Genomic DNA, 22,431 nt, shown 5'->3' on the forward strand with positions numbered 1-22,431 from the left:
ACTCCCAGCATTTGTTTATGGCACCCCTGCATCTTTCTTAGTACTCCCTTTAAATGGCCATTTTCCAGCCCTAGACGCCTAGTTGTAGGATTTTATCGCAGGACAGCCTCAAGCATGTGTACTGTGAACCGTAAGCATGTGCAGTGTATAGATATTTGCAGACATGCGATCAGTTCTGAATGGGGCCCATTATTGGGTCGTATTACAACTGACGTATTTTTACTGGGCATTAACGTTACCTTTACTTATTGTTAAGTGCCACTATTTTTATTGCTGACAGTCACTATAACTACTACTACTTGTAGCTTGTAATGTGCTGCAATGTGCTGGGTACTCAGGCATGACAGACCAGAATGCACCTGACATGTGTGAGACAGTCATGCAGTGCTCCTGTATACAGTTGTCCTAATATAAATATAAGTAGCTAATCATTCTGCGATAACATTTTCAAGTTGGTGTTTATTTTTCTGCAGTTTAGATACCTGATAGAACTGGATTAACAGGACCAGTAGGAAAATACATCTGGAACTATTACATATGCTGCCTCAACTAAATTCTTGTGAGGTCTAAGCAAACAGAAGGGTTGTCCCAGTGTACATTAGATTCATAAGTCTTCTGAAAACAAACACCTCCAAGTGTCAAAAAAAGCAATATAGAACTGTGCAAGGAATTGAGTATATATATATACAAATATATAATTTACAATATCACAAGTATACTACCCCAAGTATTTTTGTGAAATTCATTTCCTTGTGCAGATTTTCTGTATTGTTTTTCTTCTTCTTTTATATGGGGTTGAGCATCCCCCAAAAAAACAGCACCAAGGAGAGGAAAAATTGTATAATTAAGTGATTATCTGATCAAGTGCCTGATTCTAAATTTTTGTTAGCTTCAAGTGTCAGCCTTAATAGTGTAATACCTATTTTCCACGGACTTGAAAATCCTGGGTTACTGCAACATGTGTACGCAACAAACCAGGCTTTTGTCAGGGGACACAGCTCCACCCTGGTCCAGTAACCAAGGAATCCTTTCAGGATATCTGGCTGGGTTTTATACAGGAAGGACCTGTGTGAGTTGCAATGTGAACGGATAACCTGGGGCATCCGACCAGGGTTCCGTTTATAGCACAGACAGAGCAGCATTCCTGCGTAATGAGATGACGATCCATCACCCATTCCCAACTTCATTTATTCCCTTACATCTTATTTGTAAAATTTTCCCACGCATTCCATCATCCATTCCTTAACGCATTCATTCTATAACAGTGTACTGGGTACTCTTTACTTAGAAGGGCGCCCACGATTTTGATCGTGGGCATCGTTAGTAAAAAATCTCGGGCATCTCGGGCATTGAATGCACTAAAAAATCGGGTGCGATCAACCGACGAGATGCCCGAGATTTCCCATAGGGAACAATGTTAAATGTCTCAATTGACCCAATTTTCCTGTTCAATGCCTCAATTGACCCGATTTTTCCATAGGAAACAATGTTAAATGGGCCACAGAGGCCAAATAGGCACCCTGAAGTGTATAATGGCCACCCGAATTGTTAACGCCACCCCACGATCAACGTCAACCCGATGCGTGGCGAGCGCAGCGAGCCCGCGAGGGGCGGCGGTACGCGTCCTATGACCTTTTCATACCCCCACTATCCACGTCGGCGTGGAGTTGAGAATAGAAAGTGTGGCGAGCGCAGCGAGCCACCGAGCCCGAAGCGTGGTGAGCGCAGCGAGGGTACGCGGACAGCTGTGAAGCCCGCGAGGGGACGCGGATACCTGTGAAGGTATCCGCGTCCCCTCGCGGGGCACGCTGCGCTCGCCACGCTTCGGGCTCGGTGGCTCGCTGCGCTCGCCACACTTTCTATTCTCAACTCCACGCCGACGTGGATAGTGGGGGTATGAAAAGGTCGTAGGACGCGTACCGCCGCCCCTCGCGGGCTCGCTGCGCTCGCCACGCTTCGGGTTGACGTTGATCGTGGGGTGGCGTTAACAATTCGGGTGGCCATTATTCACTTCAGGGTGCCTATTTGGCCTCTGTGGCCCATTTAACATTGTTTCCTATGGAAAAATTGGGTCAATTGAGGCATTGAACAGGAAAATCGGGTCAATTGAGACATTTAACATTGTTCCCTATGGGAAATCTCGGGCATCTCGTCTGTCGCATCGCACCTGATTTTTTAGTGCATTCAATGCCCGAGATGGCCGAGATGGGCGCCCTTCTAAGTAAAGAGTACCGTGTACTGTAATTTCCTCTTTCATTCCATTCCCCATTCCCTACTCATTTCTTCTATTGCACCATAGATGTATAATTTCTTCTCGCATTCCATCCTCCCATTCCCTACCTCATTCATTGAATTACATCGTAGTCCTATTTCCGCTTACATTTCATCACCCATTCTCTACATCATTCATTTTATCACACACACAGTCATATCATGGCTGTCACGACCACCATTGCGGCTACCCTGGCTCCCTGTGCTGTTCCAGTCTCACAGACTCCTGGCACTATACCCTCTGCCCTGGCGTTCATCTCCGCTGCTGATGCCAACACCGACTGGTTACATAGCTTTCCCTCTGTCACCCGGGCTCCGTGTCCATCTGCCGGGTGTCAGCTGTGGTGTACAGTGTTCTGGCGTGTTGACTCCGGATAGCGTGAGGCATTATCCGCCGGCTGGTTTCTGTCGCCACAGCTGGCAGCGGCCATCTTCCTGGTTTCCACAGCCTATGCTGCGCGGTTCCGATCGTGAGGTCACTCGCACAGCCAATCAGTCGTCAGCTCCACCCTTAAATACTGACTAGCCGGGCCAGACCGGCAGTCAGTACAATGTTGTCCATTCGTTAGCAGCATTGTGCATCCTGGCTACTCCTGCAGTATCTGCTGCAGGCTGACTCCTCATCTTACTGGGTAAAGTCTATCCTGATCTTTCTGCTGGTCGTCTACTGCTTCACCATATCCGTCCACGGAGATCCTCTGCCGCCAATTAGGACAAGGACAAGGTTAACCCCCCAAAGGGTGTCATCTTCCTCCTAGCTTCCTGACGGTTATATCCGTGGCCAGCTTCCCTGGTTCTGGCAGCTACGACCTCAATCAGCACAAGATTTCAACTGGACTTCATCTCAGTTCAATTCCTTCTTATCTTCATCCAATCATCCAATCTTCTTTATCATCATCCAATCTTCAAACCATCCAATCTTCAAATCTTCTAATCTTCAAATCATCCAATCTCCCAATCATCTGTAAGCTTCTTCAATAAGTATTATTTATTATTGTCTTTGTCATTCTAACCAAAATCTACAGTAATTCATTGTGCCATCATTCACATCTTTGTACCGCAGTATCTTCATTAAAAAAAGGTTTAATTTTATTGAATTGATTCACTCCAGTCTGTCGTTCATGCAACAGCCCTACATTAAAGCACCCAGCCTCCGTTACACTCCGGCTGGTGCTTCAGCCAGCTCACGAAACGTGACAATGGCCTAGTTGTGGTGCAACTATTGGAATACATACGGATGACCAGCACTCAGAATACCGATTTCCAGGCATTTAGAAGGAGGGGATCGGACCGGGGTCAGGTAAGTATACTTATCCTCTCTCTGCTCCACCCCAACCCTCCCCTTGCAGAAACAAACAAAACAATGTATGTGCCAGCGCAGGCACATACATTGTTTTTTTTTTTTTTTCCAAGCTAATATTGGGGAGTGACTACCCTGTGCCAACTGCTGCTGATTGCGCAACACACATACTTTCCATTCTGCCTCCCTTGCAGAAGCTTTACCTAACCCTCCCCCTCGCACAGCCTGACCCTAGCCCTCCCCACTAGTTCCGCAACCTGACCCCCCCCCCCCCCCCCCCGTTGGTGTCTAACCCTAAGTCCCACTCTAGCCCTCACCTTTCCCTCCCCGCAGCCTAACATTATTGGATACTGGATGGTATGCAATGTTTTTACTGTCTGTTAATGTTACTATTATTTATTGTTGCTTGGCATTATTTTTACAGCTGACAGTGGCTATAGCTACTACTACTTGTAGCTTGTAATGTACTGACATTTGCTGGGTTCTCAGGCATGACAGACCAGTATACCTGACTGGTCTGAGGTACATCTATGTGAGTGACTGCTTTTATGCAGTGCTCCTATCAGTGGTGGTTTTTACCTATGGGCCCCAGGTCAAATCCACCACTGTGTAAAGCCAGATGCAGTCTGTGAGACTGCACTGGCTTCACTGTGACTGACAGTTGCTCCTTTTTGGAAGTTTGACCTTCCCTCCCTCTGGAATGCCGTAAAGGCTGCTGCTATGGCAGCCCACAAAAAATGGGTTCTGCGCATGGGCAGTACCAATGATAGGGTTGTGTATGTGCCGGACCCGGGACCGTAAATATGCTTCTATGAACTGCTGCCAAAGCACTCTATAGGCTGCTGCAGCGGCAGCCCACAAAAATGGCAGCGGGGACCAGCAGGCACCGGCAGCAGCGGTGTGGACCAGCGGGTACTGGTGGTGGGGTCCAGCAGCGGCAGCAGCATTGGAGGGGGGGCAGCATTGCAGCAGCCCCCCTTCTCCATAGAGGTAAGAGCCGCCAATGGCTCCTATATACAGTTATCCTAATATAAGTAGCTAGTCATTGTGCAATAACATTTTCAAGTTGGTGTTTTTTTTTTTGCAGTTTATATCCCTGATAGAACTGGATTAACAGGATCAGTGGGATAAGATATCTGGAGCTACTGTATTACGTATGCTGTCCCAACTGATTTCTTGTGTGAAACTCTTGTGAAGTCTAAGCAAACAGAACGGTTGTTCCAGTGTACATTAGATTCAGTGAAGACAGAAACACCTTCCAGTGTCAGCCTTAATAATGTAATACCCCTGTTCCACTGACTTGGAAATCTTGGGTTATTGCACAGGTGAATGCAACAAACCAGGATTTTTGTCAGGGGAAGCGGCGCCGCAGGATCCTGATGATAGGTCAACAGTGTCTAGTTCAACCATCAATAGGTTGACACCATATGGTTGACATACACAAGGTCAACAAAGACAAAAGGTCCATACAAGCAAAAGGTTGACATGTCAATGGTAAAGTGGGGTGAAGCATGGCAAGCAAAGCCAGCCATGCAAGAGTGCGCTGTGATCTATTTATGGCTTTATGTGACCAGGTGTCACCATTAACACAAAAACTGTGGAAAAGTGATGTTGACCTTTTCATGTGTCTACGTTTTTTGTATCGACATTCTGCTTGCGTCAGTCTTGACAGTCATGTCGACCCTATGATCCATACCCCACCTCCACAGGTGTCCAGTAACCCAGGAATCCTTCCAAGGTACCTAGCAGGATTTTACAGAGGAAGGACCTGGGGGAGCTGCAGTGTGAACATTTACAGCACGGGCAGAGTCACATTCTGGTTCAAGGAGATGATGTCATCACTAAGAGCGGCCATGGCAATGGCCAGCAGCATTGGGAATAACACCAATCGAGACTGCTGTGGAAAATGGTCTGTCCCAGATTTGTCACCATTTGGAACTGTGTTCAAAATCCTAGTTAGAAGCGGAATATTGATGGTTAAGGGGCAGACTAGAAAAAGGGGCAGACTAGATGGGCCAAATAGTTCTTATCTGCCATCAAATTCTATGTTTCTAAGGGGTATTAGTGTGTAAACCATTTGCAATCACTCACAATTGACTGGATTTCACCTTGTTTGCAGCTGCTGATTCTAGACTTCTCAGCGCTGTGATGGCTCTGACGTCAGTGGCCTTCCCAACGACCAGGCAATGCCTTAGTGTTCTGGGGCAATCCAAGAAAACACCGGCCAGCCGCCCACAAATCAGCCATCGGCTGTCAGTCATGTTGCAAACAAAGCCATTGATTGCTTTGTGCATACGGACAGTTTGTACATGCACAACCAAATGGGTCTGAATCGGCCCCATTGGTATGGTAGCTACTAGCTTCTTCTACATAGCTTAAAATAGCACTATTTAGGCTAGCACCCTGTAGTACAGCCCCCCTAGCACCCTGTAGTACAGCCCATCAGATAAATTGTATCAGAATCAGAATCGGCTTTATTGGCCAGGTATACTTGCATATACTAGGATTTTTTTTTTTCAGTTTTCTGTGCAGCAGCCAGGTTGGTACCAAGTAAACAGCATACAGTATAAATGATAAACAATATAAACAGGTGGGAGAACATGTACAGTCATATAGAAAGTTATTCCGAGGGGACACCGTGTTAGACTATTTGCAAAGGGTTATGGCGCGATTAGACAGTGTGGTGTTCATGAGTTCACGTGTCAATAGGTGAGCCGCTTGAGGGAAGAAACTTTTTAGTCTTCTGGTGAACCAGGTGGGAATAGCCCTGTAGCGTCTGCCTGATGGCAGCAGGTTAAACAAGCCATAGCCAGGATGTAGTTGGTCCTATCTTCATTGCCCCCTTTTTTGCTATGGACAGGTACAGGTTCTGGAAAGAGGGAAGGTCCGTCCCGATTATTTTCTTCGCAGTTCTGACTACCTTCTGGAGTCTGCATTTGTCTCTCTCACTGGCGGAGCCATACCAGCATTGAGGAGCACAGTACAGACTCCACAATTGCGGAGTAGAAGAGGCGCAGAAACTTCTGTGGGATGTTGAACTTCCTCAGTTGCCTAAGGAAGAATAGCCTCTGCTGCTCTTTTCCAACATTAGTATCAGTGTTGAGCCCTCATTTAAGGTCACGTGAGATTGTGGTTCCTAGGAACTTGAAGGAGTCCACTAGCGACACCACACTGTCAGCAATTGTTAGAGGAGGAACACCAACAGCCTTCTTCCTAAAGTCCACTACCATCGCAACTGTTTTCAGTGGGTTGAGCTCTAGATGGTTGCTGCTGCACCACCGGGCCAATCGGTCCACTTCTTGTCTGTAGGCCGATTCATCCCTGTCCTTGATAGGGCCAATGACGGTAGTGTCATCTGCGAATTTGATTATCTTTACTGATTGCGCCTCTGAGGTGCAGTCGTTGGTGTACAGGGAGAAGAGCAAGGGTGACAGTACACAGGCCTGGGGGGCTCCTGTGCTTATGGACCACACTTGGGAGGTGAATTTCCCCGCTTTCACAACTTGTTTTCTATCACTCAGAAAGTCCACAATCCAAGAACACGTAGCTTCAGGGATTCCTATGTGGAGTATTTTGGGGTGGAGGATGTTGGGGATGATTATGTTGAAAGCCAAGCTGAAGTCAACAAACAGGACCCTTGCATAGGTACCAGGCATATCCAGGTGCTGCAGATAGTAGTGCAGGCCCAGGTTGACTGCGTACTCAACGCATCGCTTAGATCGGTAGGCGAACTGGAGGGGTCTAGCTGGTGGCCAGTCACAGCTTTCAGCTGGTTCAGTACCAGGCGCTCAAATGTTTTCATGATCACAGACGTCAGATCTATCGGCCGGTAGTCGTTTAGATTTGTAATAGTGGATTTCTTGGGGACCGGAACAATAGTGGAGCTTTTGAGGCAGAAGGGAACCTTGCGTAGCTCCAATGATTTGTTGAAGATCCTGGTGATTATGGGGGCAAGCTGAGCTGCGCATACTCTCAGAGCAGATGGTGACACCCAATCAGGACCTGGTGCTTTCCTTGGTTTGGCCCTCTTGAACATCTCCTCCACCTCTACTTGGGTGACCTGGAGTGACTGGAGTTGGCTGTGGACATTTGGGGCAGCACAGAGGGTATGGTTTGGTTCACAGTGGACTACTTTTTCAAACCTGCAATAGAAGTTGTTCAGCTCGTCAGCTAGGTCTTAGTACATGACGGTGGGTTTGGGTGTGGTACAAGTGTATACAGTAAGATAAATTGCATGCAATATATGTTATGTGAAATAAGCCCTCAAGTACAGAATCTGACGTGCAGGACTCCCAGGAAGCTGCTGTGAGTTCAAGGGAAATCTGATGCAATTTCAAGCCTCAGATAAATTGCCCTAGTGTAAGGGGCCCTTAAGCGTGTATCTTGATTCTCACTTATTGAAAGCCAATACTACATATACTTTCCTTTTGGACCCCCTTTTAACTACAGTTAACATTCCTCCTTGCCCTGTAACATCTACAACACTGGAAAAGGGTCTAATTCAGACCTGGTCACAGACAAATGTGTTGTCAAAATGGGTAAAATCATGTGCACTGCATGGGGGGAGCAAATGTAACGTGTGCAGAGAGAGTTATATTTTGGTGAGTTATTTTGTTACTGTGCAGGGTAAATACTGTCTGCTTTATTCTTACATAGCAATTTAGATTTCAGTTTGAACACACCCCACCCAATTCTAACTTTCTTGCCGCGTGTTACATTTACCCCACCTGCAGTGCACATGGCTTTTCCAATTTTGCAAACACATTTGTCCTATGAGGTCCTCAGGTTTGAATTAGACCCAAAGTACCAACCAATCAACTCCTAACTGTTATTTTTGCAACATACATGGCAGTTAGAAGCTGATTGGTTGGTACTTAGGGGGTATTCAGTGTCGGGTCATGACTGTCAGGCTGGCCTGAAAAGCCGTGACCCTGTCCCGTTCTCGGTCGGCTTGCCTCTCAATTTGCAGGTGGGATTCAATGTTCCACCTGCCGAGCACCGAGAAGGGGGCGTGGCCACATGAAGCATCCGGGAATCGTCGAGCTGCGGCCGGGAGCTCGACAATTCCCAGCCGTTCTCGGCAAAACAAGCCTGAATGCTTCTAAAGTCAGGCATGTTTTGCCGAGAAGCCTGTTCAATGCTGTCGGAGAAGCCGCTGCTATTTCTGACGGAGGAAATAGCGGCTGATGATTGAATATTCCTCTTTGTCTATCACCAATCTTTGATAAAATGCCCCTAAAGCTTGGTACACATTGTACAATATGCATGAACAAACACAATAACTATATTGATAATGATATAATTGTGCATATTGTTTATTGTGTACAAACTATATAGTTGACGATGATGGCTCCCCTGACTCGTTACGATAACTCCAATCATCTGAACATGCAGTCCAATCCAGAGTTGCCTACCCTCCCGGGGGTCAAGCCTTCTGGGAAGCTGGCAGTCTCCCGTGACACCACCATCTCCCGGCTGGGTCTGCGGGACCAAATTATGTAAATTGTGTCATTGTAGCCCCGCCCACCGCTGTGCAATGCTGCTCACACCCCCAAACAAAAGTAGGTAGTATCTGGGCGCCCGATTTTAAAATCGGGTCAGAAAAATCGCATCGAATCGCATCCGATATCGCATGCGATCTGATGCGATTTTCCATAGGATTCAATGTTAACATAGTCCTGTTCATTTCCCCACTATCCAAGTGGGCATAGAGTTGATTTTATAAAGCGTGGCGAGCGCAGCGAGCCACCGAGCCCGAAGCGTGGCGAGCGGCCGCTGATTATAAAATCAACTCTATGCCCACTTGGATAGTGGGGAAATGAACAGGACTTTGTTAACATTGAATCCTATGCAAAATCGCATCGCATGCGATATCGGATGCGATTCGAGGCGATTTTGCCGAAAATTGCGTCAAATCGCATCTGATTGTATGCCTTAAGGTAAGGCATACAATCAGAAAATCGGCAGCCCAGATACTACATAAGTACCCAAAAGTAAAAAGGGCTGTGATGTGGGCAGAACCATGATGGGAATCATCATGGTTCCTTCCGTCCACATCTCAGCCCTTTTTACTCCTGGTGGTGGCCCTGTCCCCCTTCCTATCTCAGTGGAGTCCTGCATCTGCCTGCCAAACCTCTGTGAGTGATAAAGCAAAATGCAAGCCTATATTTGGTCCACTTTGTACAGCATACAGGAACAAGGTAGCCAGATATTGATATCATTGCATCTGATTCAGAAGTGCACCCAATTGCTGTTGCGACTGCATCTTTTTTCGCACCTAAATATGTAAATGTTGCAGCTGGGTTATGTACTGGGAGGCACACAATCTGCATCTGCGTCCTTTGTCTTGCATACAAAGACACAACACTGACCGCATATCGGACCTCTGTGCAAGCCTCAGATTTCTGAGAATGGCAATCTGAACTAAGATGCTGGAACCGGTGAATCTGTGTTGGAAGATGTAGTTGTTGGCAGATACTGTACATGCCCCGTAAATAGTCGTTGCGTTTCCTTTTGACTGAAAGGGTTGGGATCGTTGGGTCTGCAGCAACTAGGTAGACAAGCATTGGGTCGACATGGGTCAAGGTCGACATGGGTCTAGGTCGACATGCAATTAGGTCGACACAAGCTTTATGTCGACATTCAAACGGTCGACATGGGGTTTTCGCTGGGTTTTTTTACCCGAATGTTGACACAGTTGACATGGACACAGTTTGAAGTGCACTGCATCCCCTCGCATGCTTCGAGCACACTATTTTATTCTCCCACCACGCCCTAGTGGATGGTAGGGCATGAAATACCGCCTGTCAGCACATGTCGGCTCAAAAAACAGTGAAAAACCCCACGTCGACCTTTTGAATGTCGACCTAATGCTTGTGTCGACCTAATGTCATGTCAACCTTGACCCATGTCGACCTTGCTGCATGTCAACCTAGTGGTGTCGACCTAATGACCGTATCCCGACTCAAATGGCTGCTGTCTTTCAATCACTATGCAAATCCTGTCTGTGACCACTTTCACAAGCCCATTGTGGCATATGTGCTGTACAGCTCAGGCACATGTGCAGTACTTAAGCAGCTATGTCTGAATTGCCCTGCATGCACGGTGCACCTCTAAATCACCCCCATTGTAAGGTTAACTGTCAGAGCCTTCCTGTCAATTTACACCCAACAGCCAATCCAATCTTTCCTTTAGCATTGAACCTTCTGAGCAACATAATAGATTTTTGGTCATGTGACCAGTACCAGGAATTGGCATCCCTGACACCTAGCAACAGGCAGCTGAGGTGACTTGAGAGCTACAGTAGCAGCTCCTAAATATATTGTGCTACTGTAGATAATTTTTGCTTAAAATAAAAAATAATACATCAAGCAGCCGTTGTGAATGATCAACAAAACATGACAAATTTCTATGATATTAAATCACACATACAGAAACACAGAGGCAACCACACGGTAGCAGACTAGCTTTCAAAGCTTCTGCTTCGACCGGGCTTAGCTAGTATTAAATACGTTTGATAAATGATGAATAAAAAATGTAAACCCTTGCAATCAGGGCATGCCTTTTCTGTAACCTCCTAACTAAACAGTAACATAAAAGGCATATCCTGTCTTATTAGTGATATCTAGAGGATGGTACACTGAAGCCATAAAATAGCTGAAGGGATTACAATATTTGGTTTAGTAATAAGGTAACCGGACCCAACAGGTGTTCACACGCCTGCTTCATATAATATATTATACAGTTTATGCCAAGCTCAAACCTGAGGGAGATTACAACACTTCATGCCACACACAGACTGTCTGCAAGAGAACCCTGAGGTAATTAATACTTATAATGAAAGGGGGAAAGTAGAGCACCTCCACATATTGCTATCGGCATACTGGTGTACCCATTAATGTGAGATATACGTACTGTATTTTATCTAGATTCTCAAAGCTTAGCCAGTAGTGGCATTCAGTAATGTCCTGCCTTTGTTGTGTTTCTCATTTTCATGTAGTCCATGGCAGAACGTTCTACTTATATTTTTTGCAGGGTGTTTGGAAGCATACACTGATGTGTTCCTAATTCATGTGAGAAATGTCCTGTGCTGTCATCAGGTAGTTCTTGTTGTATCAGCATAGCCTGCAAATGACTTACATTACAAAGTAATGACACACAATGACCCCTGTGCGTGAGCATGGTATATGTGAGATACAGCGCTTTACAAAGGATAGTTGGCCATTCACATCAATCCCTGCCCCAGTGGAACTTACAATCTATATTCCCTACCACAGAACCTGTGTATTACATTATTACCCTCACCACATTAGATTAATAGACTATAAAAATGAATGCACTCTTGCATTAAACTAATATCTCTCACAGAATATATATATATATATATATATATATAACCCCCACATTATTTTAATGCCTCGCCACCAACATGGGGAAATCTGATTAATAAGCCTACAGTGGATATTTGGGCGTAATTCAGACCTGTTCGCTAGGCTGCATGAGGTCATTGCCTAGTGAAAAGGTGAACACGGCCCACCTGGCAAGTGAACGTGTCCCCCCCCCCCCCTTTGCCAAGTGAATGGCCGCATTTGAATGCGAATGGATGTGTGCACTTACGCATACATTTACATGTGGCCGTAGGGCAAAAAAAGCATTTGATGTTTGCCGAAAATCTAATGATTTTTTTCCCATTTACAAAGAAAAGTCTAAAAAAAATTGACTGACTTTTATTTCCAACAGACATAGGCGAATTCAGGGCGGGCACTGATGCCATGTGATGTCAGCCACCCGCCCCGACCAGGCATCCATGTACCTGCGTTTGCAGGTGGACACCCACCGTTTTTGTGGGCATGCCCAGAAAATGCAAGGTGTTACCCTACCCACCCCTCAGAGTGTGTGATTGCCTCAGCAAGTGTGATACTCGGCGAAGGTGTTCGTACAGCTGGTCTGCAAATGCGTATTTTTTGCACATGCGCAGACCCGCAACATCGGTCAGTGGGCTGAATTCTGTCCATACTGATCCAACCTGAATCAGGCCTTTTGTTCTGCAATCGCCTTTTTGCCTTTATAATGCTGATTCTTTGAAGCAGATCATTATTATTATTATTTTTTAAATAACTTTATTAAGGTGCCCATACACGATACAATTATTGTATGCAATTTGGACTAAACCGCATCACATCGCATACATTTTGCAGTGCAATGAGATACAATGTAGTACATAATGTACGTACAGCACATACTTTTTGAGCTGTGCGATGAGATGTGTGCGGGAGCGCGCATCTCATCGCACCCAGGAATTGTACAGTGTATGGGCTCCTTAATGGTGATTGCAGGAGTCCGTGCTGAACTGTATGAGTTCAATTGAAGTAAATGATTAATGTGGCGGCAGCAGCAGCACATGTGATTTTATTTTTCTCAGCACATCTTATATACCCCTAATATGATAAACATATTTTTCTGTCACCTAAGGGAAGGTCTCTTAAAACAGGGTGTACCGCAATGTGCCTGAGTAAACAGCTCAGTGTTTACTTGTGAGGCTTGGCTATTCGAGCCTTGATATTCACATGAACTGTACCATTTACCATTGGAGGTGTCTGGAACTCTAGGTGTATTTCATGTCAGCCACCTTTTACATGTAGCCTCACTACAGGTGTTTGGCTTGCTAGAACTTGGTTTATTGTTTAAAAAAAACCCAATGTTTTTTAGCTTCCCACATAAACAGGACAGGGAGGCAGTGTAACTCACAGTAACCGTAAGGAGCACACCGTGGGGTAATTCAGATCGGATGCGGTCGCTCGGTTGACACACATTAGGTTGACCACTAAAGGTCGACTTACATCAAAATTTGGGACAAAAAAAAAATGTGAAAAATTAATGTCGACCTTTTGAGTGTCGACCTTCCTATTGTTGACCTAATGCTTGTGTCGACCTTCCAACCATGTCGACCTTAGCCTATTTTATGTCTCACCTAAGTCCTCTCGACATTTAGTGGTCGGCCTAATGTGTGTCGACCTTCCTAGTGTCGACCCTCTGACCCATACCCATTCAGACTTGATCGCATGGTTGTGAATTGACAGCAACCAGCGATCAGTTAAGCCGCCATCCTACTCCAGTGCAATCCTGCCTTGCCAAGTAATGTGCTCACTGTACGAATGGATGTGCACGGGCGCACATCCATTCGCACCTGTGGGAATACGTACCGCTCACCATCTAATGACTTTTACATAGGGCATGTCATCGCAGGCGCTGAAGCTGACGTCACAAACCCTCCCCTAAGGCAGCTTGGCATGCCTGCGGTTTCCTCCACATTCCCATCTTTTTTTCTGACACTCCCAAAAAAACGGTCAGTTTCCACGCCCACTCCCTGTCAATCACCTTGTGAATGGCCATCACAGGACATCACAGGACAGCCTTGCGCATGCTTACTGTGCCCGTACGTATGCGCAGTGTATCGATAATCACTCGCTGTGCGAATTCACAGCCATTTGATCAGGTCTGAATCGTGCCCAGTCTGTCATGTAATGTAGCTTATTCTGCATTGATGAACAGCTGGCATTTTACATTCAGACAAGAGGGGAGATGTACTAAGCCTTGGAGAGTGATTCAGTGGAGGGCCCGATGTACTAAGCTTCAAAAAGTGATAAACTACCAGCCAATCAGCTTCTATCTGCCACGCAACAGGCTGTATTTGAAAACTTTCAGTTAGGAGCTGATTGGCAGGTGGTTTATCACTCTCCATTTTATACATCCCTTTTAAAGACTAAGTGGTATATTCAATTCCAGTCAGAACTGCCGTCTTGTCAAAAAAGCCTCAGTTTCCAACTAGAATTGGTTGTAAGGGGTTACGACCTATTCAATTCTACATTTTCAGATTGTTTGGAATGTTTCAACCTGTCGGAAACCAGGTGGATTGGTGGAATATCAGCCAATCCATGTTATAACTCATTAAAATTAGTATAACTAATAGAATATGTATTTTAAAATGTTGGATTACGTTATTATTGTACAGTAGTGGAGATTGTGTGACAAAATCATTGGAAAATATTCTATTTTAGAATTTGTCAAAAACTGTCAAATATAAGAGTCTGTTTGTCTATGTTCATAAATACTTACAGGTCAGAGTAAATGTATTCAGGTTTGTGTGTGTGTGTGTGTGTATGTGTATATAGCTTCTAATAGTTTTTGTTCAGCAGTTTGTAGCCGGTGGCTGAGGAGGCTGTGGTATTTGTGGAATTGTTAGGCCCTGTGGATTTTGCACACCTTGTTTAAACTGACTGAAAGGTTAGACTCTCTGAAGTTATACATTGTATGTAGGACAAGTGTTCCATAAATATACAGTATTTATTGTCACCTTATATAGTTCACTGGTCTAATTGTAACCATTTATTTTTCTTCCAAGTATAACCGGGTTTGGATCCCAGATACAGATGAAGTCTGGAAATCAGCAGAGATTACAAAGGATTTGAAGATTGGGGACACTGTGCTTTACTTATGCTTGGAAGATGGCTCTGTAAGAAATAGTGTAGTTCTTGTAATAAATTAAATTGGAGAGCGAGAGAATTTAATCCGCACAGTCTTATATATGTTTCAATCAGTCACCCTATTAATTCTATGACCCAGAGTTCGGGTATTAATATATAGGGAGGTGCTTCCCAGGAATTGGTATAAATGTACAAACAGCGAAAGAAACAAGAATTCCTACAAGGGGCACTCTGGACTGACATATGTGAATTTATTCAAACTATGTTCCATATTTTGTGTTTCCAGTGTCCCAAGAAAATTTTAAAACTTAACTTTTATTTATTCTATTGTTAAAAACTGCGAAATATTAAAATAAAGTGAAAAAAAGTGTATTAAGGTGATCAAAAATATTAAAATAGAGCTGTCCGTCTCCAATGTGTCTTAAATCTTTTAAGTCAAATGACTCTCTATTGGTCACAGACATTGTAACCATATTGCTAATCACTGTCTGACATTTATCCTGTGAATGAGACTGGACTTGCGATCTGTGTGATATCCCTGACAATAATTAATTGATCAGGATAGCACAGCCACATTCTAGAAACCATTAAAACACAGTGTTTAATATTGCATAGGCTTGGCAAATGAATTTATTCCAGTGATATAATAAACATGAATAGCACCCTTCTGTGATAAATTATTAAAAGTACATATTGAATACAACAGTATCCTAATCCACATCACCTGGTCTGTAAAAAACTGCGGATACTTGTACCGCTAATTATGGTTAATATTACATGTCCAGAAACTCTTTGTGATAAGTGGAGGATAAAATATATATAGAATTGATATCAATATCACCTACATCCACCTATTTGGCACTTTTGTGCACTTGATTATTAAACCGATTGTCAGCAAGTAATTGCGGGTATTTATACCGCTAATTATATTTGTTAAAACGGACCGGAGAGATAAAATAATAATAAAAAACAGGTGGAAGGTCTAATATGTACTGCAGCTATCAGTTATTATAAAAGGATATTTCTCTCAACTTTAATATCTAACCCTGATGAGTAATATATGGGACTATAAAACTAATGTCCAGTGAAAAACTGCAGATATTCAGACTGCCAAATTATTGCTACATACTCACCAGAGGATATTACTATGTGGATGCCTTGACACTTATTGTATCAACTTGATATTGTAACAAAGATATCTTTGTCAACCTACTATATAGTTGATGGAGGATTGGCAAACAATACATCCTCCATTGCAATATTAATCTTACTAAACCACTGATTTCCAGTGGAGTGTGGAAGACAGTCATCACTAAATAGGGACCACTGTCTCAGTTCCTAATACCCAACCCTGATAAATGGCACACACTCACATAAAATCACTTTCGGTGAGAAATTGCAGGCATATATACTGCTAATTTAAGGTGCCATACACTCATCAGGCAACATCATTGGGTGAATATTCAATCATATACTGAGGTGATATGCCAACATAAAAGGGTAATTTAACCCACAATTACACCTAACTCACTCCATAGTACACTACAAGGATTGAGTAGTTACAAGGTACCTAGTGATTGACAGATGACCACACCATAGAAATTTATTTCCACCTAATACATATAGTGATAAAGAATTCTCTCCACATAGTAATCAACGTGAGAAATCCCATACTATCAAAGGAATAATTATAACTGATTTCTGTCTTCTTGCGGTACAGCAATAGAGCCATTAAGTCATTTGACTTAAAAGATTTAAGACACATTGGAGACGGACAGCTCTATTTTAATATTTTTGATCACCTTAATACACTTTTTTTCACTTTATTTTAATATTTCGCAGTTTTTAACAATAGAATAAATAAAAGTTAAGTTTTAAAATTTTCTTGGGACACTGGAAACACAAAATATGGAACATAGTTTGAATAAATTCACATATGTCAGTCCAGAGTGCCCCTTGTAGGAATTCTTGTTTCTTTCGCTGTTTGTAATAAATTAAATTGTAAATAGTTATTGTAATCTCTGTATGCATTATTATATGTACCTAGAAACAGGGATTACATGGGTGTAATTGGGGAATTTTGCTCCCTGTAACACACACCACATCCACCTCCTCACTCTGGTCCCTGTAACATACGCCACATCCACCTCCTCACTCTGGTCCCTGTAACACACACCATATCCACCTCCTCACTCTGGAACACACACCACATCCACCTCCTCACTATGGTCCCTGTAACACACACCACATCTACCTCCTCACTATGGTCCCTGTAACACACACCACATCTACCTCCTCACTCTGCTCCCTGTAACACACACCACATCCACCTCCTCACTCTGGTCCCTGTAACATACGCCGCATCCACCTCCTCACTCTGGTCCCTGTAACACACACCACATCCACCTCCTCACTATGGTCCCTGTAACACACACCACATCTACCTCCTCACTATGGTCCCTGTAACACACACCACATCCACCTCCTCACTATGGTCCCTGTAACACACACCACATCTACCTCCTCACTATGGTCCCTGTAACACACACCACATCTACCTCCTCACTATGGCCCCTGTAACACACACCACATCCACCTCCTCACTCTGGTCCCTGTAACACACACCACATCCACCTCCTCACTCTGCTCCCTGTAACATACGCCACATCCACCTCCTCACTCTGGTCCCTGTAACACACACCACATCCACCTCCTCACTCTGCTCCCTGTAACACACACCACATCCACCTCCTCACTCTGGTCCCTGTAACACACACCACATCCACCTCCTCACTCTGGTCCCTGTAACACACACCACATCCACCTTCTCACTATGGCCCCTGTAACACACACCACATCTACCTCCTCACTCTGCTCCCTGTAACACACACCACATCCACCTCCTCACTCTGGTCCCTGTAACACACACCACATCCACCTCCTCACTATGGTCCCTGTAACACACACCACATCTACCTCCTCACTCTGCTCCCTGTAACACACACCACATTCACCTCCTCACTCTGGTCCCTGTAACACACACCACATCCACCTCCTCACTCCGGTCCCTGTAACACACACCACATACACCTCCTCACTATGGCCCCTGTAACACACACCACATCTACCTCCTCACTATGGTCCCTGTAACACACCACATCTACCTCCTCACTCTGCTCCCTGTAACACACACCACATCCACCTCCTCACTCACTGAGAGTGTGGCATTGTTTGCAATGGGTGAGGAGGCTGAATTGGCGAAGAGCTCAGCTCTTTAGAAAATATGAAGTATCAGGGAAGAAACAGAGGTTGTGGCTACCCAAAGTGCCCATGGAGAAGGTGTGTGTGTTACGGAGCATTCACCACAGCACATATTCCCCATTCAAACTACTCAGAAACCATGTGACATATTAGTTTTAAATACATAGCATAAGGGGTTTATTGCTTACTTGCCAGAGGTTGGGAGAATGCTCCAAACTTCTGAAAAGTTACCTGGACATTCCAGCAAGTATGGTTTAGTCACATATTACTCATGCCATTCTGTATAGCAAGTAAGAGTCCTTTTTGTTATATTCTTGTTTTAACCCCTTCAGTGGTGTTTTTTGTTTTGTTTTTTTGGGAGCACTCCCCACTGGGTGAGTTTTTTTTATGGGGAGCGCTCCCTTAAAAAAAACAACCCACAACTGCCTCCCTGGATCCAGGCAGCGCTGCTGAACTGTCAATCAGCGGCTGCCCGGACCTGCGCACCCGCACCCTGTCCCTGTCCCCAGCAGCCGGCTTGTCATAAGCTGGCGCCGGGGACTTCAGTAGAAAACCCGGAGGGGAGGAGGAGGCGTGGGGAGGGAGGGAGCTTGACAGCGCCGAAGCTGCCTGAGTTCAGTGATTGAACTCAGCAGCGCTGCCTGGCTCTAAACAGTGGCAATCCCGAGAATTTTCCGGGCTTGCCAGACTGGACACTGAGACACAGTCCGGAAAATTCTGGGGATTGCCAATGAAGGGGTTAATAGTATGAAATTGCTGTGCGTGTGGGTCAACCTAACAAAAAAACAATCTCCTATTTATTAAAAACAAAACAAAAACTGTCTCGGTTCAGCCCGCCAAACATTATAATGGAATAAAGTAGTACAAAAAAGTTTCATTCCAGTTCCATAGAATCTATCCTCACTATCCAATCAGTGGACAAAGTGTAGGTTGCCTACAGTGTATGACTGTTACCCACTGAGCCACACCACATTTTTCCCAAACCTCACTCTCATCTCAATTATGCCCCGTACACAAGGTTGGATTTGGTCTATATTTCTATTTGATTTTGCTTATATAAGCAAAATCGGATTGAAATCAAATGGTTTTCAGCCGCATTAGAAGCCGATTCCAGCCCCGCGGCATCAAAATCTAATAGAAATATAGACTGTGCAGACAAGACTATATAGTACAGATCTAATGCATTTTGCTTGCCGTTCGACCCCAATCGAAACGGGATTGAATCGCAAGCAAAATCACACTGTGTGAACACCTTGTCCTACTTGTGTGATTCTTTTCTTCCATATATGTCATATATGTCAAGCGGTACATGCTGTATACCCAATCGGCAAATAACTGAATCTGTGTTATAGGACCGATCAGTTTCTGTTGCATTATAATTGACAGAATTGAAAACTGTTATTTCATTTCTCATTTGTTGATACAAAAGAAGGTGTTTCACACACAGCGCTCAATATATAACCTCATGAAGCATTGAAATAAAGTTAATATCACCATTTGTTTCCAACTGATTTCTTAAATGGAGAATTCAACAGGTAGGCTTGGTGACCTGAAATCATATCCACCCAATCTCACAATTTATGTGAGTAGGTGGAATAAGACACAATATAGTGCAAATTATCCTTTGGTATAAACAGTATTTAATATAAGTCTGCACTTACACAGAGTAGACTTTTAAAACAGCATGAGATATCAACCCCAAGGCAAAGCTGCTAACGATCAGATGTATAAGACATAACAGTCACAGGTCCATATATCAGTCCGGAACTAGGGAATGTCAGATAGGATCGCTGATAAGCCTCTTCTTCCTGGGGAGTCCTCACAAAAACACTCAACGCGTTTCGGATTACCTTCTTCAGGAGTGTATTATACACTCCTGAAGAAGGTAATCCGAAACGCGTTGAGTGTTTTTGTGACTGTTATGTCTTATCCATCTGATCGTTAGCAGCTTTGCCTTGGGGTTGATATCTCATGCTTTTAAAAAAGTCTACTCTTTGTAAGTGTGGATTTATATTTAATTCTCTTTTTAACAAAGGATAATTTGCACTATATTGTGTCTTATTCCACCTACTCACATGAATTGTGAGATTGGGTGGATATCATTCCAGGTCACCAAACCTGCTTGTTGAATTCCTCCACCTGAATTGTTGCCTTGATAGGCTTTATCCATCTGATCGTTAGCAGCTTTGCCTTGGGGTTGATATCTCATGCTGTTTTAAAAGTCTACACTGTGTAAGTGCGGACTTATATTAAATACTGTTTATACCAAAGGATAATTTGCACTATATTGTGTCTTATTTCACCTACTCACATGAATTGTGAGATTGGGTGGATATCATTTCAGGTCACCAAGGCTACCTGTTGAATTCTCCATTTAAGAAATCAGTTGGAAACAAATGGTGATATTAACTTTGATTTATTTCACTGCTTCATGAGGTTATACATTGAGCGCTGTGTGTGAAACACCTTCTTTTGTATCGACTGTATTTCCATTTTGGGTATATTCTGGATGTTATACCTTTTGGTGTAATCACACTAGCTGCACTTTGTTTTAATTGCGCACCACTGTTGGTACTTCCCTATTATTTCTCATTTGTTAAAGTGCGAGGGGTCAACTTATATTTATTTCGTTTCGATTAGGGAACAAAGGAGAATTGATCAGGACATTTGAGTCAGAACTTTTATTTATTGTGAATTTGTCAGTAATTAAAATATTATTTAAATGGTAATTGTAGTGTGGACACCATTAAATGTATCTAGCACTGAATCTGTTATCCCACAAGTAACAATGTACATTTTAATAGTGTCTTCTTAACCTGGGAGCATAGTAATGCTGGGAAAAGTAGGCATGATTTATCATTTATCACTGTGATTATTGTAGAACCTGAAGTATGTGATTGACAAGGGTCTGCCGCCTCTTAGAAATCCGGACATTCTAGTAGGTGAAAATGACCTCACTGCTCTCAGTTACTTACATGAACCGGCTGTTCTACACAACCTCAAGGTGCGATTCATGGAATCCAAACTTATCTACACCTACAGTGGTAAGTAAACATGAAGTCATAGCAGCTGGGGAACTCTGTAAATGTTTCGTAAGATTGAAGCAATGAATCAGTTGTTATAAAATGATAATGATTAATTCTGGTGCCGGCATCAGCTGCTCCTGGTGCATTCAGCTATTGGATGTAATGTGAATTATTGATCACTATGTTTAGGTTCTAGCTGTGCTCATGATCTGGGGACTGCTACAAAACACTGTTTCTCCCCGCAGGTATTATTCTGGTTGCAATTAATCCCTACAAGGAGCTACCGATATACGGAGATGCCATTATCCATGCGTACAGTGGCCAGAATATGGGAGACATGGATCCGCATATATTTGCTGTTGCAGAAGAGGCATACAAGCAGATGGCTAGGTACCTTCAGTGGGGCAGGGACTGATCTAGACACTATGGGCCTAATTCAGACCTGATCGCTGCTGTGAGAATTAGCAGCAGCTAGCATTAAGGTAGATGCCACCCCCTATATTGAAATCCCACCTTGAGAATTACTGTGCTCGCTATGTGAATAGATGTGTACGGCTACCAAAGAATGTGCAGCCAAGTGAATATGCACGTAGACGTCGATTGATTTGTCCACTGGTCACCACTGATCACAAGCGCCGCATAGCTCTGGACTTATTCAGCGGCTGCCATGAATACAGGCTTATTGGGGCCAGAGCAGATGTTACACACCCTCCCCTAAAGCACTTGGCCACTCCCATGTTTTCCTAGGCATACCTGCTTTTTTCTAAGCACTCCCACTAAACAGCCGGTTAACACCCCCAGACGCCGGCTTCCTGTCAATCACCTTGCAAACAGCTGGCGAAGGAAAAAAATAGCAGGGTTTCATTGTTGTGGGGCATCGCATTGTGACCCAGACGCATGTGCAGTGTATCAATAAATGGCCACTAGGTAAATTCGCACAGCAGTAATCAGGTCTGAATTAGGCCTTCTATACTTTCCATTACAATCTGTGTTCTATTAATAAAGTGTAGGCCAGGGTTGCCGACTTTAAAAAAATCCTCTCCGGGAGAAGCCCGGAGAGGAATCTGGCATTACGCGTTTTGGGGGTGGG

At 44.1% G+C, this 22,431-nt stretch overlaps 1 protein-coding gene across 1 annotated transcript in view; it reads left to right on the forward strand.

Moving 5' to 3' along the window:
- Window positions 1–22,431, forward strand: part of MYO5C (myosin VC) — a 126,373-nt gene that overhangs the window by 13,113 nt on the left and 90,829 nt on the right. Inside the window, exons 2-4 of the mRNA XM_083183896.1 lie at window positions 14,973–15,083; window positions 21,197–21,359; window positions 21,587–21,731. Coding sequence (XP_083040022.1) covers window positions 14,973–15,083; window positions 21,197–21,359; window positions 21,587–21,731 — 419 coding nt within the window. The remainder of the gene's footprint in view (window positions 1–14,972; window positions 15,084–21,196; window positions 21,360–21,586; window positions 21,732–22,431) is intronic.

Source organism: Crinia signifera, chromosome 4 (assembly GCF_055691185.1).
Source record: "Crinia signifera chromosome 4, ASM5569118v1, whole genome shotgun sequence".
Classification (NCBI taxonomy): domain Eukaryota; kingdom Metazoa; phylum Chordata; class Amphibia; order Anura; family Myobatrachidae; genus Crinia; species Crinia signifera.